General features: G+C 35.7%; 1 protein-coding gene across 2 annotated transcripts in view; it reads right to left on the bottom strand.

The window, feature by feature from the left end:
- The window catches only part of FSTL5 (follistatin like 5), a 497,380-nt gene that overhangs the window by 381,522 nt on the left and 97,913 nt on the right, over window positions 1–17,945 (bottom strand). For both annotated transcript variants that reach the window (XM_075198057.1, XM_075198064.1), the window contains exon 3: window positions 11,156–11,189. In XM_075198057.1, the coding sequence (XP_075054158.1) occupies window positions 11,156–11,189 (34 nt within the window). The remainder of the gene's footprint in view (window positions 1–11,155; window positions 11,190–17,945) is intronic.

Below are 17,945 nucleotides of genomic sequence, written 5' to 3'. Positions count from 1 at the left end.
CATCTAGGATTAGTTAGGTCCACCTGCTGCGATATATTTCCTTAGAGGGTACAATGTGTACATTCACAAAAGCACAAAACAAAACATGCATTACACTTGCCCTTTATAAATGATCAATACTCACATCTCTACGCCCAAATATTTTCCTATATTTATCTTAATTTTATGCATTACATATTAAAATTGTTTCAATTTTTTTTTTAAATTGAGTATTTTGCATTTAAGTAAAAAGATCAATGTGTAAGCATGGTATGGCTAATTTAATCAAAAAAGCTTGACACTGCCCTCAAAGCAATCAAGAATTACATGTCTGAAATTGATCTGTAAGCAAAATTAATTTTACATTCAGATGTTAAGGTAAGCGTAAAATTAAAATAGATCAATATTCCATGTGACATACAGTATATAGCAATTAACGATCTACAAATCAATACCTTACATTTTTGGCTCGGTATTAAGGCGCAATATTTTATTTGATCTTTAAATGACTGCAGGAATTTAAAAAAAGTTGTTAGATTCCATATACTAATTTACTACAGCCATGGTGTGATAGTATGAGCAAACATGATTAGACACTGAGACCGTGTGGAGGGGTTATTAAATAAAAGCAGAATTAAAGGGTCTTACCACATCAAGTTAAATATTAAAGGGCCACTAATTCCTAAAATTGATATTAATGGAAGTTATATTTTTATGGCATTGTTTTTGAAGGTATCTGATGCAGGTCCCCTCATTTCAGTTTCTGTGACATCTAAGACCTATCCCCTGTTTATGAATCCATCAATCCCCATGGTGCAATGCTGTATATGCAATGCATATCATGCTGTCAATCACCCCGTGTCTGGTCTGTTGGAGAAGTAAATGACTTCAAACATGGTATCATGCTGCAGAGGAGCGGGACAGAGCATGATGGTTATATTTAGATTTGTATCAACAATGAAAGTATATTATTCATATCCGTAATACACAGCCTTTGATTTATATTAATGTAACGCTACAAGTTTTGTTACTGATTTGACTATCAATCCAGACCAGAAGCTATCTTATTGTAGGACATTTCTTCCTCCTCAAGGTCATACTTGGCTACTTATCAAATTTGTGTCTGAGAGCTGTGTAGGATATGTATGAAAAGAAGAGGTGAGTGTGATTTGATGACAGCCATGGGTTTCTGCGCTGTCATTGATCAATTTGGTTCCTTCCCCTCCAATTAATTGCAAACATTATTCTAATTTGCTGTTTTCCGAATGTGAAAGCAATAATCACTTCTGTGTTAAGAGGTTAGTGATGCCGGAAAACATAACTTTACCAGGAATTTCTCCACTGTAGGTATAACAGCGTGTAGGGGAGTTCCTGACCAGATCTTCCCTGTGACTAATAGTATTGAGATCTACATCAACCTGGCTCTATCAGCAGTTTACATATAAGAATGGATATAATAGTGTGCTGATATATCCATTACAGATATTTGGTATCTCTTTACTTCAGAGAACTAGTAGATATCATTTTTGGTTAAATACCTGACAGCTTTAATTATATTAGTCTAACTTTAGGAAGAGTCATAAAAAAATATATTTTGACCCTATTTTAACTCATTTTCTTTATAAGATGCCAGTAAAATAAAAATATTTATATATTAATGTCCTATCAAAAGAAAGTTCTATCTGTCCTGAAAAAATGCATTACAAAAGGTTACATTTAATCTTGTCATCAAGGTACTAAACTCTTATGGTGAAGTGGTGGATTAAGTTGCAAATTGCATGTTGTTTTGCACAAGACTGACTGGAAAACTTATTAACGGCAGGACGAACTCCCCTATACGCTGTTATTCCTACAGTGGAGAAATTCTTGCTAAAGTTATGTTTTCTGGTATCACTAACCTATTAATGCAGAAGTGATTATTGCTTTCACATTCGGAAAACAGCAAATTAGAGTGATATGGGCAGCACGGTGGTGTAGTGGTTAGCACTTCTGCCTTACATCACTGGGGTCATGAGATCAATTCCCGACCATGGCCTTATCTGTGTGGAGTTTGTATGTTCTCCCTGTGTTTGCGTGGGTTTCCTCCGGGTGCTCCGGTTTCCTCCCACACTCCAAAAACATACTGGTAGGTTAATTGGCTGCTAACAAATTGACCCTAGTCTATCTGTCTGCCTGTCTCTGTCTCTGTCTGTGTCTGTGTGTGTGTGTGTATGTGTGTGTTAGGGAATTTAGACTGTACGCCCCAATGGGGCAGGGACTGATGTGAGTGAGTTCTCTGTACAGCGCTGCGGAATTAGTGGCGCTATATAAATAAATGATGATGATGATGATGATGATAACTAAGCCTTCCTATGACTTAGCCAGGCCTAGGTGCTATTTCCTTAAAGAGAGGTAAGTTTTAGGTTTTCAAACAAGCATAAAGATGGCATGCATACTGTTTATTTGTCAATATTATAATTTACATTATAGAAAAAAAATGTAATTAAACGCACTAACTGCAAATATAAAAAAGATAGGTGAACATGCCTCAATTCTGTACCTGTGTATGTATGAATTGATTCACATCAGCAAGTGATTTGCATTCATACTCAAGTGTACTACGAATACTTATGAGTTTATACTTTGTTCAGACTATGTTACATTCCCAGTTATTTATATTCAAATCATATTTGCCACTTTCTGAAACAATCCCTCAGTATTATATCTGGTTTCCAGAGTAACACTGCCCCCAAAAAAATTTCAAAACACTATATTCACCTGCAGGTTTGAATTGATACTATATGTAGTTATTTGAATTAATTCAACATACACTATGGGCCTGATTCATTAAAGAAAGTAAAGCAAAAAAATGAGTAACTGCACCTTGGCAAAACCATGTTGCATTGGAGGGGGGGGGTGTAAAATTAAAATGTGGGGGCAGGTTTATATTTAGGATAGAGCATGTCCTAGAACTTTAAAATTCAGTGTAAAAATAAAACTATCAAGTATTTGTGTGTTACATGAAAATACAGCCAGGATTTAACTTATGTGCAAAATAATAAACTAATTTGCACCTCTTGCATTATTACATGGTTTAGTCCAGGATCAAAGTTACTCCTTTTTCATGCTTTGCTCTCCTTAATGAATCAAGCCCTGTGTGTTCAGACATGAATAAAAGGTGTTTGAACCCAGTTAGTACTAGAAGTATTTCTGTGCTGCAAGAGATGATCATAGCTCCTTATCACAACAGTAGTTGCATCAACAGTTTTCTAATGAACGATGGAGTATTACAATCACGAGGAGCATTTATTCATATATTTACTGCTGGCATTTATGCCTCTATTAAGTATTAAGTATTAAACATTTTACAATATTACAGACCCACATGCTTACCCAGATATACATGTTCTTATTAAAAAAAAAAGAGATCTTTTCAATTGTCAAATGTGAGAATATTTTTAGGAAGTAGAACAGAAACATAGAAAACAAGAAGGGGTTAGTAAACAAAGAGATAGATTTGCTGCTTCGCTCCTTGTTAAGACTTATTGTTAAGTCTGCCAGAAAGTTTGATTTGTTTCAGTAAAGTGCTTGAGAAGAGCTGAATAACCTCTTTGTTAGACTGGAATGCATCTGTTCTCTATACAAGAACATCTTTTTTCAAAATAAGGTTTTCATATGCTGTCAGCAATAGCTGCTTGATGCATCATATGAATGATGAAGTTATTCTTTGCAAAACAATATTAATTAGAAACACAGTATTGTTGAAGTTTTCCACATTATAGAAAAAAGGATTGATATTAAATATATTACTCATCTACTAAAGTGAGAATTACAAAACGTGATTATTTTATGAAAGAACCAAGTATGAGCCAGTCTAAATGTTTTTTCCTAGAATGAAAATAAACAATAGTATTTTGTATTTAATGTATTCTTTTTATATATTCTCTTTTGCACAGATGATCTTTAATGCAGAATGATAAATACTTTTCGATTGCACTTAACAATATTTTAGCTAAGACACTGGAATGTTAAACAAATACCATGTAAACAGGCAGTTTTGTTAGAGTATAATTTTTGGGCAAATGGAAAGACTTCTATTAACTTTTACAGATATTACATCAATGTTGCCAAGTCAGAAACTAACACAGTAGACCTAATTTACAAAGAACAAAACAGCCTTGCAAAATGCAGAATACTGTTTGGTGACACTTTGTGTTATAGTTCCCAGATTTCTGCCAAAGTGCTTTAATTTGTGGAGCAACATGTTGATGTTTGCCGGGCAGCAAGAGATTTCTCCGGCTGGTGGAAGTTGTTGGGTGAAGACTTTCCTTGATAAGTACATAGTAGACACACCTATGCTGTTTGGTATTAAGAGCAGTGCAAAAATGATATTACATTTTCAGGAATGAGATTATTAAACTCAGATAAAGGGGTGGAAAGGGGGCATTTTTATGGGTGTTTGTTACTTTGCAGAAGTATAGCCATTTTGACTCATACTTACCAATTCTCCCGGAATGTCCGGGAGACTCCCGCATTTTGCGAGAGTCTCACGGACTCCCGGAAAAGTGTGGCAATCTCCCAGATCTGTCCACTTCCTAGTGAAGAATTAGGGCCCAAACGCCGCGATTCCCGGTGAATCGCAGTGTTTGGCCCCGCCCCCGCTGTCAAATGACGCGTTCACGTCATTATGTCATGGGGGCGGAGCCAAAATGACGCACATTTTGAAGCCCCCCCATCACGCCCATTTGCCCCGCAGGCTCCAGGAAACCAACTTACTAAAGTTGGTAAGTATGTTTTTACTCTGAAAAACAAAAACATTTGAATTTTTCTCCAGTTCTGAGCTGGTAGAGAAAGGGTCTCATCTTGTACACATTTTGGTTCTTTTAATCTCACTTGAAAAACGCTTTTCCATGCAGACTCTGCCCAATGTAAAAAACAGCTACAAAGAAACAAAAGTGTTGCATGAAATAAAGGCAGTGTTCTCACTTATAATAATGAAAGCACATAATGAATGTAAGCTATAAATGAGACTAAACCAAACAGTATTTCAGGAGAAACATTAAAACGTTTAATGACAGGGATAATTCTAGTATAGTAGGAACATTTAAACTTTTGCACACTGCATGATTTTTATGCCACTCTGCAAACCTAGGTGCACTCTGCAGAGGTATGTACATTTATGTGCACTTAGCTAAGTTATGATTTGAGGGTGCATATCCAGTGCCCTTCGCAAAAGCAGTCCACTTTGCTATCCATTGCCTTCTGTCATTTTTCCATTACCTCCATTCGTTTAGGATGTTGTAAGACAGGGCAATTAGAATGCTGTATTTTTCTGGCTATTGTTCTGAGGCGCCCATATAAAAAAACAGCAAATAAATGGAAACCACAATTTCCTTGTCACACAGAAAGTACAGAAAGAAGCACATAGCTGTGAGATTGCAGCTGAAGGGCACTGAAGAGCTTGCTGTGTGACAAGAAAATCACAATTCCCATTTACTGCTGCACATTACTGCACATTGTTTGCACTTTGAGATTTGGAATGGACTAACTTTTGGCTAGGAAATCTCAGTATTCCAAAACCTAATTTGAAACTTACTTTGCTTTCAGCTGTTTATCCCATAAAAATGTATAATATATTAACTGGTGCCCATCATTATATAATGTGTCACCTAAACAATGGACATTATAATGTTACCTGCAATAATAATTGTATAATTAACTTGTGGTGTAGCTGTATATATCACCTGCTGGTTGAATGTACATTTAAGACTTTTTTTTTAGTAAAACAATTCTTTCCTTATTAATCAAAGTCATTTCAAATATCAAGAAAAAATGCAACGCTGAATAGCAGCAATCTGTTAACTCCAAAAAGGAATAAGTTAGTGAAAATATTGCATAAAATACGTTTATTAATACCATATTAAAGCAGCCATGTATAAAACAACAAAAACAATCATTTACACATCTCACTTATAAATCATTCCACACATAGCTTGAATGTAATATACAGCCTGATCAGCACACTGATCTATATGATCATTTAAACAATTAGCGTAAGATCCAAAGGAGGATCACTTTGCATGACTTCAATACCGGTCACAGCCTCATCTGACTAAAACAACCAAACATAGCAATAATAATTGCTGGTTTGACAATAAACTCTCTGATGACATAGATGTAAATGTCCTTCAGATTCTAATAGAGAGTTCACAGAGGTGAGCTGTGGGTTGGCAAATGATTGCTGTTAGACGCTTCTATGGTGCTCTCTGTTTCCACACTCCTCTGAAGAAATCGTTCAGATATGATGAAGCGCATCAGGGAGAAGATAATTTAAGATACTTAATAAGAATCTATTACACACAACTGGCTATGAAACTGTACTGTTAAATGTCCACTCACGGCACACTAGTCAGAAGCCGATACACAGAGAGAAGTTTAAAGTGCTGTTCCAAACAGCTAATTATTCACAACCATTTCAACAAGTTTGCCAGCTGGTCGGACATGTGTCAAGGAGGTCTGTGTCTTTACGGCTAAGCTAACAGAGAGCACCATAAGAGCTTCTATCTATCGGCAATGATTTGTCTACTCGTGGTTCACCTCTGTGAATAGACTAACCATCTTTAACATTTTTGGATGTAAAGTAGAAATCATCTTCTCGACTGGGGGAAAATATAATCTTTCTTTTTTCAAGCCTTAGCATATCGCCATGTTTATAACAGCACAGTATTTATTTCCTATTTCAGAGTGACTATATTGGCCATTTCAGACTCCCATATGATTATCGAAGCCTGATTGCACTAAGACAATTGTAACGTTGACATTAGTACATTCAACACTATTATTTACAGCATAATCTATTAAAATCTGAAGTACATTTACATATGAAGGAAATTTACATCTATGTCATCAGAGAGTTGTTAAAGCAAAAATTATTATTGTTGCATTTGAATATTTTACTCAGATAAGGTTGTGACCGGTATTGAAACCAAGCAATGTGATCTTTGATTAGATTTAATACAAGTTGTTTAAATGTTCATATATATATATATATATATATATATATATATATATATATATATATATATATATATATATATATACACAAGTTAACCCGTGCATGATACTCATGCATTCTAGTCAAATCAAGCTACTTAAGGTGTTAAAAAGGTTCTTGTCATGCATTTGGGCCATAGCCCAGGCCTCCTCAGGGGAAGAGCGTTACTTCCCGACGTAAGCGCCCTTTTTTAACGTGGTTTTGTCCAAATGTCACCACCTCATCATTCTTCTCCATCACCTCATCCTTCATTTTCATCGCCACATCTATCCAGATGTCTATCCAGACACAGGGATCTCTCTCAGCGGTCCTGAATATCACACTCCTCTCGCTCTGTCACCCCCGGCAACCACCAACCACTCCCCACTGTCACCCCCGGCAACCACCAACCACTCCCAACTGTCACTTCTCCTTCAAGAAATATATATATATATTTTTTAAAATCTTTATAAACACTTTTAACAATTAACAAATTAAATTAACAAATTAAAAACATCTTAGTATACCAAATTTCAGCCCTTTCTGAATTTATTTTTCCACACACACTAAGAATTTAGTAGGTCAGTGTATAACTCCGCCCAGCAGGTGGCTCTGCAGCTTGGTTTTATTTTTTCCACACACACACACAGACAGACTAATACACGCCACTAGGCATTTATATTCTATATATATATATATATATATATATATATATATATATATATATATTATAGATATATATATATATATATATATATCTATATCAGTGTACTGATCAGGCTTTATATTATCTTATTACATTCAAGCTATGTGTGGGATGAATTTTCAGTGATATGTGTCAATGTTTGGTTTTGTCATTTTATACATCGTTTATTTTTAATGTGGTATTAATAAAAGTATTTTATGTAATATTTTCACAAACTCATTCCTTTGTGGGCTTAAGGGATTGCTATTACTCAACGCAGATATTTTACTTTATTCTTTTCCACGTGATAGAGCTCACAGACTCTTTTGCAGCTGCAGAGTATAGCCTTCCGTTCTCTTATTCTCTTCCTTTCCCTCTCTTCATTTGTAATTAGAATCCACAATCTTCCTCAGTGCCAGGGAATTATTTTTGTGTCTATCATTTCAAATATCTTTAGGTTTAAATATTATACTGGAGCATGAGCATATCTGTGTATAGCTCTACTATATAACATAGTTAATATTTAATGTTTTCAACTATGCACACTTCGTTTGACCTTAAAAAAAAAATGTGTGTTAAACTAAGTGTAGGTTGTGCAAGCCTGCAATCTGAGACAGATGTCACTGATGACGGAACATGTTGTGGGTACTTATTAGTACTGGTATGATGTACGGTACTTCTGATAAGTCTCAACATAAACAGTCTGTGGAATTCTTGTAATACATCACTTGTATTAAAGTCATTTATATTTTGTAAGGCCCTGATTTCCAAGTAAAACTATCAGGCGCGGGCTGGGAGACGGAAGCCCGGGGGGCACACAGGTGGTCGCATCACATGACAGGGGACGCGGCCGGATCTCATGTCATCAGATGCGGCCGCGGGGAAAATGATGTATTTTGCATCCAGGGGGCGGCCGGCCGGCCTACCCCCCGGCCCTAATAGCCGTCTGACCCAGCGGCCCGGGGGGCGCTGCCCCCCGGGCCAGCCCGCCCCTGAAAACTATTGAATCTCAGTTTCTTTCTGAAAGATTATCATTTGGTATTTTCATTAATGCCAGGGGTCTATCTGTATATGTGTCAACAGATGATACAATTCTTAATTTTAGCTTAGCAGAAAAAAACAATACTGCAGCTGAAAGCTATAATACACATGTAAAATGCAGCCATGGAAATACTCATAACTTTTTTACAAAGAATGTTCATTGATTTAACCAAGTATGCAGCCACTATGCACCTAAATATCATATTAGTTATAACCCGACCAAGTGATGTCAAATGCTGAAAGATACAAGTATAATCATTTCTCTAATCTTTCCAAGATGAGTCATCTAGAATTTGAAATAGTGTAAAACGTGTTCGGTGCAACTCTGTACAATGGAGTTTCTTATCAAGTGCAGTTTTTAATACTATGGGGTATATTTATCAAGCTGCAAGTTTTTGGCAGGTTTGAAAATTATGTTGGCTATAACAACCAATCAGATTCAAGTTATCATTTATTTAGTAGCTAGAATCTGATTGGTTGTTATAGGTGACATCTCCACTTTTCAAACTTGCCGAAAACTCGCAGCTTGATAAAGTTACCACTATGATTTCTAGACCAATCATCTTAGAGGAAGCAGATTTAAGACATTTTTATCAAACATCATGCTGAGCATGAGGAATTCTTTGTAAAATATGCTGCTCAGTGCTAAAACATGAGAATTCTCAAGAAAATAAGTAACTTTGATAAGAATAATTCAGTTTGTATACATTCAAACATTAAATCCCCTTATATATATCTCATGTACACATTTAACTCAAGGATAGTCCACATTACCTTAGAAAGAAATATACACTCTCTTCAATGCTCTTGAACGCTTAGCATTTCCCTCACACACAATTGCTTAAGAAGCACCTCACTAGACTGAATCTTTAAAACCTTCCTCATGCTTAAGTACAAAAAGTTTTATCCATAAGAATAATCAGTGAACAACAGGCAGTTCATATTAACACCTTAGTGCAGAGGTGTCCAAACTCAGATCTCAAGGGCTACCAACAGTTCATGTTTTCAGGATTTCTTTAATCATGCACATGTTAGTTAATCTATTTGGCTGGACAGTAATTATCCCACCTGTTTCTACAGACAGACATCCTGAAAACATGACCTGTTAGTAGCCCTTGAGGACTGAGATTGGACACCTCTACCTTAAGGCCTGATGTAGAGTCAGACACAATTTACTCTTATCTCATAAATGTAAATTGAAGCCCATAATTTACACAGTATTCCAAATCAAATGCATCTTTAGATACATGCAACTCAGAACACTATACAAATTGCACAAACACACCTCTTTATCTGCCTCATGGGCCGGTGTGCATGATACACTTAAGTGTATAAATCACAGCATCTCTATAAAGCAGATTACTAAATAAACAAGTTAATGTCTAAAAATAAAAAGATAAAAAAAATTGTGCTTCTTTCCCCCAAACAGCACTAGGGTTGGTTATGCTGTTTGGGAGGGGGTGCACACCTTTTTTTTTTTTACATTCAATCATTTTTTAAATTCTTCTTTTAATACAGCAAGGTATCTGTACATTGCTAGGCTCGCCCACAAATATCCCCGTTCAAACTCTCTAAGCACAGAGAGTTGCACGAGGGAGATCCGTCTCAGTCTGAATGCAAACTGAGACAGCTCCTTGACCAAAAGTGCTTTTTGCACTGTCCAGTTGGACTTGCGTCCGACTCTGCATCAGGCCCGTAGTGTCTAATTAAAATATAAGATGATTTTTGACGGCGATGCTAGATCTATGAGCAAATCTTTAAAATTAATACAATGACAAACCTAAAATCATTAACTCATTCAACACAATCGGATTTTTGATGAGCAATTTGATTTGCATAATTTGAATAATTATTTTTTCTTGCTTAATGAATAGCCAGTGACCTGTATAAAATTTGTGTATCCTATTACTCAATCAGGTTGCAATAGGGTGCACATTTTGCAAATAAATCATATTTGCATGATTGAAATAGTCAATACTTTCAGTCCTAACATCAATATATATGATATACAATATCATCTATTCTTCTTATTTCAATAGACAATACAGTACATTTGTTTTAGATTATTTCACCAATATTCTCACCAAGATATTTATTTATAAAAGCCAACATATTTTACATTTGTATTCAACTTATATTCTTTAAACAAGTCTTTAATGGATGTGAACTCATATAAAACACTTGTTTCTTTGTACTTATGTCAAAAGTAATATCAAACCTGTTTTCCTACTGTGGCATTATATTGGATTGAGTGTATTCTGGGCACAATGCCTAGAGCTCAGTTAGTTAACCAACATTCAGAACTGTGAAGCATCATGCAAGACAGTTTCCACTACACAGAAACGCAAATCAATTTTTCTTGTTCCATCTAAATTAATGTATTTGACATCCAGAGCAAAACACTTTTTTTTTATTTTTTAAATAAAAAATTATCTCACCTTTGTTTCTTGTTACTTCATGATTTCTGTCTTGCTAGAATTAAAAATAAAAAAGAATGGTTAGCTTTGTGGAGTAAAGCAACAGGGAATTATCTAGATAGATTTGTTTATACCCTTGACTTTGAAGATTCAAGTAAATTTGACCAGAATTTCAATCTTCACAACATTTCAAGGGTACAAAATATTCACATGTAGTTGCACTGCAGGATAGATAGATAGATAGATAGATAGATAGATAGATAGATAGATAGATAGATAGATAGATAGATAGATGCAGTAAGTAAAATAGTCTAAGATAAAGTGTGTAAATTATTTTATTTTACTGTGTTTAATCATAATTTACATAAATGTTGTTGTCTTGTTCTTTCATGAAATATATGTACATATTTTCTCAGATGTTTGGATTATTATTATTATTAGAATAATGTATTTAAAGGGGCAGATTCAACTAGCCGCAAGGTGCTGTGGGACATGACCTTGATGTCCAGCTGAGAAGCTTGTCAGCTAATATGGTACAGAAATCTCCATTCATTTTTTCTATGACTATGAGACTTAAGGGAAAATGAGCTGAAACTTTAGAAAAAACTCTGATGCAATGTGTCTCTGAGGACTGTTCCAGAGACACATTGCATCACCTAGCAGCTGATTAAATCTGTCTCAAAGTATCTGTATATGCTTTCTACCACCTTTGCTTAGTTGTTTTCTGCCAGTCATTTTATGTATCTTTCACATAAACATATTCTTTGTACTGATCTTTGATAATTAGAGATGAGCATCATTTTCAAAACTATTCATCCTGTTTAGCATTTGGCCACAAAAAACTTGGCTTTTAGTTTTCCCAGTCTTACCCCAAACACACCATACAGCAGAATGCATTGAGCATTGTCAACATAGATCTATTTACAGACTATATATTCTGTGAAATAGTCCAGTATGACAAAGCAAAATAGAACTGGAAAATTGTATGGCCAGATCATTGTAATCGTTTTGCTTGAAATTTGAAGACGGTTTCACTAATCTATAACGATCTCATAAATACAGAATCAAAGTGGAACAGGCGAAAGAGCGGCTTAGGTAGAATAAAATTTAAACTGAACCATATTAATAACAAGAGCTTCACTATTGTTGCTATTGCACCTCATACCCTACTCTTTAATTTGCTGAATAGAACCAAATGTACCAAATGATTGTGATTTGCATATTGTCCAAAACCATATTTAAGTAAACAAATCCTGTAATAAAGTTAAAATGGTTTGAAATAGGATAAGCTGGTTCACAAGCTTATATTTGTCTCAAAGTCTTGCTTAATATGTGCACTGTATCACTGAGCTACACCCAACAACTTTCCATCCTGTCAAAGCTGCCTGGGTTGCATTTATAGCACCACATACAGACAATCCCCAGTGGTCAGTCCCAGATCTGCTTTGAATGAAGGAAGCACCAATCTTAAGTGTAAATTTGTAAATCTGATTTAAAGGCTGTTTTAAAGCATGTAGATCAGTGTAAGACCTGCATATATTGAGGTGCCCTTGACACTGGGATGCAGGCTTAAATGTTTTAAACAAAATATGAACTAATACCTCATGTTTTCATTTTGCTAGATACACACAGATATGCAGTGTTAAGGACAAGACAACAATTGTAGTTTTGTTTTTGTTTTGATTACATTTATGGGCATTTAAATTGCCATGCAGCTGGTGCTATATATAATATGGAATATACCAAGCACGGGCATATTTCTCCTCTGATTTTATTCAGTATATTACTTTAGCCTATGGAAAGACTAAATGCACCGTGAAATATACGTACCAATTCAGAGAATCAGACAAGGGACAAAAAGTGTATTCATGTGTTTATATAAACTTGAGTGTTATATGAAGGATATTAGGAGCCAATATGTAGCAAACAGCTATAATGATGAAGCATAGCATATTAGCTGTACTTGCTGTGTCATACCAGCAATGCTACTGTGTTTGATTCTATTGATTATTAGTTTATACAATGTATTCTACTAACTTTGAGACTGAAAGTCAATCATTCAGACTCCAGGGAGTATATTTACTAAACTGCAGGTTTGAAAAAGTGGAGATGTTGCCTATAGCAACCTTTTAGATTCCAACTGTCATTTTGTAGAATGTACTAAATAAATGATAATCTGATTGGATGCTATAGGCAACATCTCCACTTTTTCAAACCCGCAGTTTAGTAAATATAACCCCAGGTTTTTATTCTACCCCTGAGTTATAAAAGGGAATAAATAAGTTGCTAAGTATTTGAAAATGTCTACAGTATAGGGCACAGACATAATTTAGTCAGTACTAAAATTAAAGTAACCTATTTTCTTTTTTTAAATGATGTATTTTGTGACTTTAGAGTTAACGTAATATTTGAATGAGGACTCAATAACTAACAGTGAGTAAACAAATAACTGCATAGTCAGGTCAAGGTTATGAGGACAGATTATAGTAGATGCTTTGGATAAATTTAGCTATGAACAAAGAAGATTAAGTTCCTGTGTGATTTGTCCCTGTGTGTTTGGGATTTTAAAGGAAATTGTCTCAGTAAATCATCAGTTTGTTTTGAAATGCATTTGTTCTAAAAAAAAATAATAGCTTAAAAATATATTTGGATTTGCTAAATCACCTCAAATTGATGTTAAGTATTAGTCATTTTAAAGGAAACAAAATAGAGATGCAATGTAATTTTTTTTCCATTATTTTGTTTTTCTTTTAAATTATTTACCTTTGTGCTTTATACCAAAAAGACATAAGCAACAAAATACATTTAATAAAACACCAGCTCTTTTCCATATAATACAAACTGGTCACCAGATAGATTTTGTTGCATTTGATTCCATATCACAACTTTATACAGTTTACAGCTTTACAGCTTTCTGTTGTTTTTGACATTTGAAGATCATGCTTCAAACATGAAATTATGTTCCTATTTGTCATGTGTAACAAATACTTAGCATGTTTAAATCATACATGCCTACTTTTGAGATATCCCTCCGGGGAGGGGAGATCTCTTTAGCGATTTTTGGGGACAATGTGAGACATGTCACGATGACGCGTGTACCGCGGAACTAAGCCCCACCCCTACCAGCCAACTAATCATATGGGCCAGGAACCGGGAGGTTGCTCTGCTCTCCCAGGAGTACGGGAGGACTACCAGAAATTCAGGAGTCTCCTGGACATTCCCGGGAGAGTAGGCAACTATGGTTTAAATACTATAGAGTACTTCTTACATGAATCATCTACATATGATGTTAGCACACTTATTTCTCACTATGCTGCAGGTTCATAAATGTGTTTAACCCAACTAAAGCACCTAGACATTTCATTCATTGCGCTGGTCATTAATCCTACAATCAGGATCAACAGAATTTGTATAAAGTTGTTGGCAAATGTTCATGACTGATAATTAGCAATGCTGTTGTGTAACTAAACTATTTTTATTGTTATTATATTTTATTCATAAGAAGTCACAAGGGGGCAGTACTGTACACAGGGGGTTAGAACATATGACAACATTACAATATAAGTACACAAGTGAGAGAGGTCCCTGCTTGTAGCAGCTTACATTGTAGAAGGGATGGTCAGACACAGAGAGGGTGAATTTTGTTTGTGAACATAGAGAACTTACAGTTATTTATAAGGGATAAATCATAACTGCAGTGTAAATATGTTATATCAAATGAATCCATTGATAAGTTTAGCTAAAGTCTAAAATATGAAGACAGAAAGTCTGTTGTATGTATGTATTTGATAGCTCTGCACATCCCAGTGTCAGAAGATAACCATGTCACCTGTAGCAGTTTCAAAGGGCTCTTGCTGTGAGATATATCCTGACACAAATTAGTTTTGGACTCCTGAATAGACTTTGTGGGGCCGGTCACAGCTGGACATCCTTGCAGCCCAAGGCAGCATATTGAAGGCCTATACAGTTATAGAAAGGTGAGCTTCAAAGGAAAATATCTTCATTGTTCCTATATTGGAAAATCTGGGTTTCATTCCATACTGAGGAGCAGAAATCACACCAGGGTTGTGAATGACAGGTACGGGTGGTATCTGGGAAGAGCTAAAATCACATATCTTTGGAAAAGGTATGTCACATTGTCAAAATTTCATCATGTTTGTATCAAAAGATGGACATTGTCATAAAGGATTTATTAATAATAAAATTGGGTGTGTTTGACGCTCCACAGAAAAGTTAGGTCACATAGTAGAATTGAGTAGCAAATCAGACAACATGCAAACAGTGATTGAAAAAGTGTCACAGGCCACAACCCCCAAGTGGTAGAAAGAGGTGGGGAAGTGTCTTTAAAAGGCTAAGACCAGGTACAGCACATTGTCAGACTTTTTGTGAAATCAGTTCACATTGATAAGCTGTCCATCTTCCAAGCCAATTTCCCTTGGCCAGAGAAGGTAATTCACGTAAGTGCTACTCTGAATGTAACCCCATTAATTTCAAACTGTTTTGCTTGTTATGTCCATCTATTAATTGTTTATTCATAATTTTTTTTATATCTGTATACCCTGTACTTTTGTATATTAAATCTATAATTTAATATGTTGCGTTCTTGATACTCTAACGAATCCATTAGCCTGTTAAGAAGAATATAGCTCTGTCAAGTTAACCCTTTGAATACCAGTGTGTGATTTTTGATACATTTGATTAACAAGCAGTGCGTGCTTGTATTTACATTTGTGTAATGGTATGGAGGTGTGAAGAGTTAACCCTTTGCTTGCTCGTGTGAATCTTGCTAGTCTGTGAGCAGCTAGAAGCCCTGTGTGCAAGTGTGGGACAGTATATTGGGGTCCTATTGCCCATATTCAATAGGTGGTGGCAAACCTGAAGTGTGTGAGGTGTGAGCGCTGTTTGGGGGCGATTCAGTAGGTCTATAACCTGTGTGATAGGTAAAGAGATACTGCGGGCTGGAATCGTCGTGTGACCTCATATAGCAAACACCCCAAAGTCACGGCAGCTGGGAGCGTGCTCGTGACATTGAGTATGGAAGCAGGGATAGTTGATGTGGAGGCAGGAGACTTAGGATGATGACAGGTAGGTTTAAATGAAAAGATTAGTTTATAAGGGCATGTTTGAAGGCTTAAATTTGGTGGATAGTTTAATTATTGAGGGAAGGCATTCCAGAGGCTGAGAGCATTGCGGGAGAAATCCTGAAGGTGGGAATGTGATGTGGTAATCGGTGAGGGGGTGAGCTGGTCATTGGCAAAGCGGAGTCGTCAGGAAGGAGTGTGTGTGAAAATTGTGGACAGATCTCATCCTTTAATGATTGTATTGAATGACCAATTCCCATTGTGTGTTGACCTTAAGACTCATTTGCAGTACACTTGATGAAAGCAATATCTGCTATGCATTTCAGCATATTTGTGGTGTTTCCACTATAACATTACCTAAGCATTCATATATTTGGTCTGGAATTTCAAACAGCAGTGAAAATAGAACCCTTTAATCACAACTAGGTGTAACACTTAATTATGATAATGCATTCTTGATGAAGTATCCTTTCTATTGTAGATGCTTGACTATATAAATCTTAATTGACAAAAGCGTGGAATATTTTTCCTCATATACAGAGTCGCTTGCTTAGAAAGACAATTGTTGATGCTAATTAAATCAATTATGTTGCTTTGTCTGACTTAAAATTGTCCATTCTTACTTAAGAATGTTGTTCGAAGAGCCTGTATTGAGCTGCTGATAATTTGAAGAAAGCTTTCTAGGGTAGATACAAAGTGAATGAAAACTAACAGAATATACATTTTAACTAGTTAAGAATATTTAAATAGAATTAAACACAGCAATTGTGTTCATGAAAACAAGAATACAAATTGCGTCTTGATTCACTGTTTCTTTATAACACATAGTTGATGTTTTTGTAACCAATATCCACAAAGGAATAACGTTTTTTTTCCATGGTATTTAAATAACCTTTACTAAATTCTGAAATAACAGTACTTTGGTGGGATGCCTCCAAAAAATCCAACATTTTGGGGTACATATTACATTTTGGGGGACTTCTCTGGGCTTGAGATAGATGGGTATAAGTAACCCTGGGATGAATAGATTAGTTAATTTTTTTCATTATTTATCGGTGGGGGTGTTGAAGTTTTTGAGTTTTTTCCTAACACTCTTAAATTATAATGACATATATTTTAATATGCTACAAAATAAAATTCTAGGAGACCGTAAAAAGAAACTGTGTTTGTGAAACTAGGAAATTAATAAATTATTCCTAGTAAAACATCAAAATGGATTTCATCATTGAAGTCCAATTTGCCTCCAATTATGTAAGATTAATAGTGCATTCAGTTTGAGTAAATACTTGCTGTGTATTGCAGTGAACTTTTATGTGATGTTTCCTACATTTTTTAATGATATCTCACAAATGTGCCAACTTGATGGCTCTGTCTCACTTTCCTGATTGGGACAACAATGTCCCACAGCCAGAAGGTTGAGAGGTATGTCCCATTCACTGCTGCTCTGAAAGTGGCATTGAAGGAATGCATTTAGTGAAGTAGAGGGCTGGGGAGTGGCCCTGCTCTTCGAGAAGCAATGGCACCTTCCCATGATACATGACCATGCCCCTACTAGTGCGCATGTGCTCACTTGATGGCTCTGTCTCACTTTCCTGATACATGACCATGCCCCTACTAGTGCGCATGTGCTCACTTGATGGCTCTGTCTCACTTTCCATGATACATGACCATGCCCCTACTAGTGCGCATGTGCCAACTTGATGGCTCTGTCTCACTTTCCTGATTGGGAC

This window comes from Mixophyes fleayi, chromosome 1 (genome assembly GCF_038048845.1).
Source record: "Mixophyes fleayi isolate aMixFle1 chromosome 1, aMixFle1.hap1, whole genome shotgun sequence".
NCBI classification, from domain to species: Eukaryota; Metazoa; Chordata; class Amphibia; order Anura; family Limnodynastidae; genus Mixophyes; species Mixophyes fleayi.
Note: the sequence above shows the minus strand (reverse complement) of the source record. Positions and strands in the feature narration are given on the sequence as shown.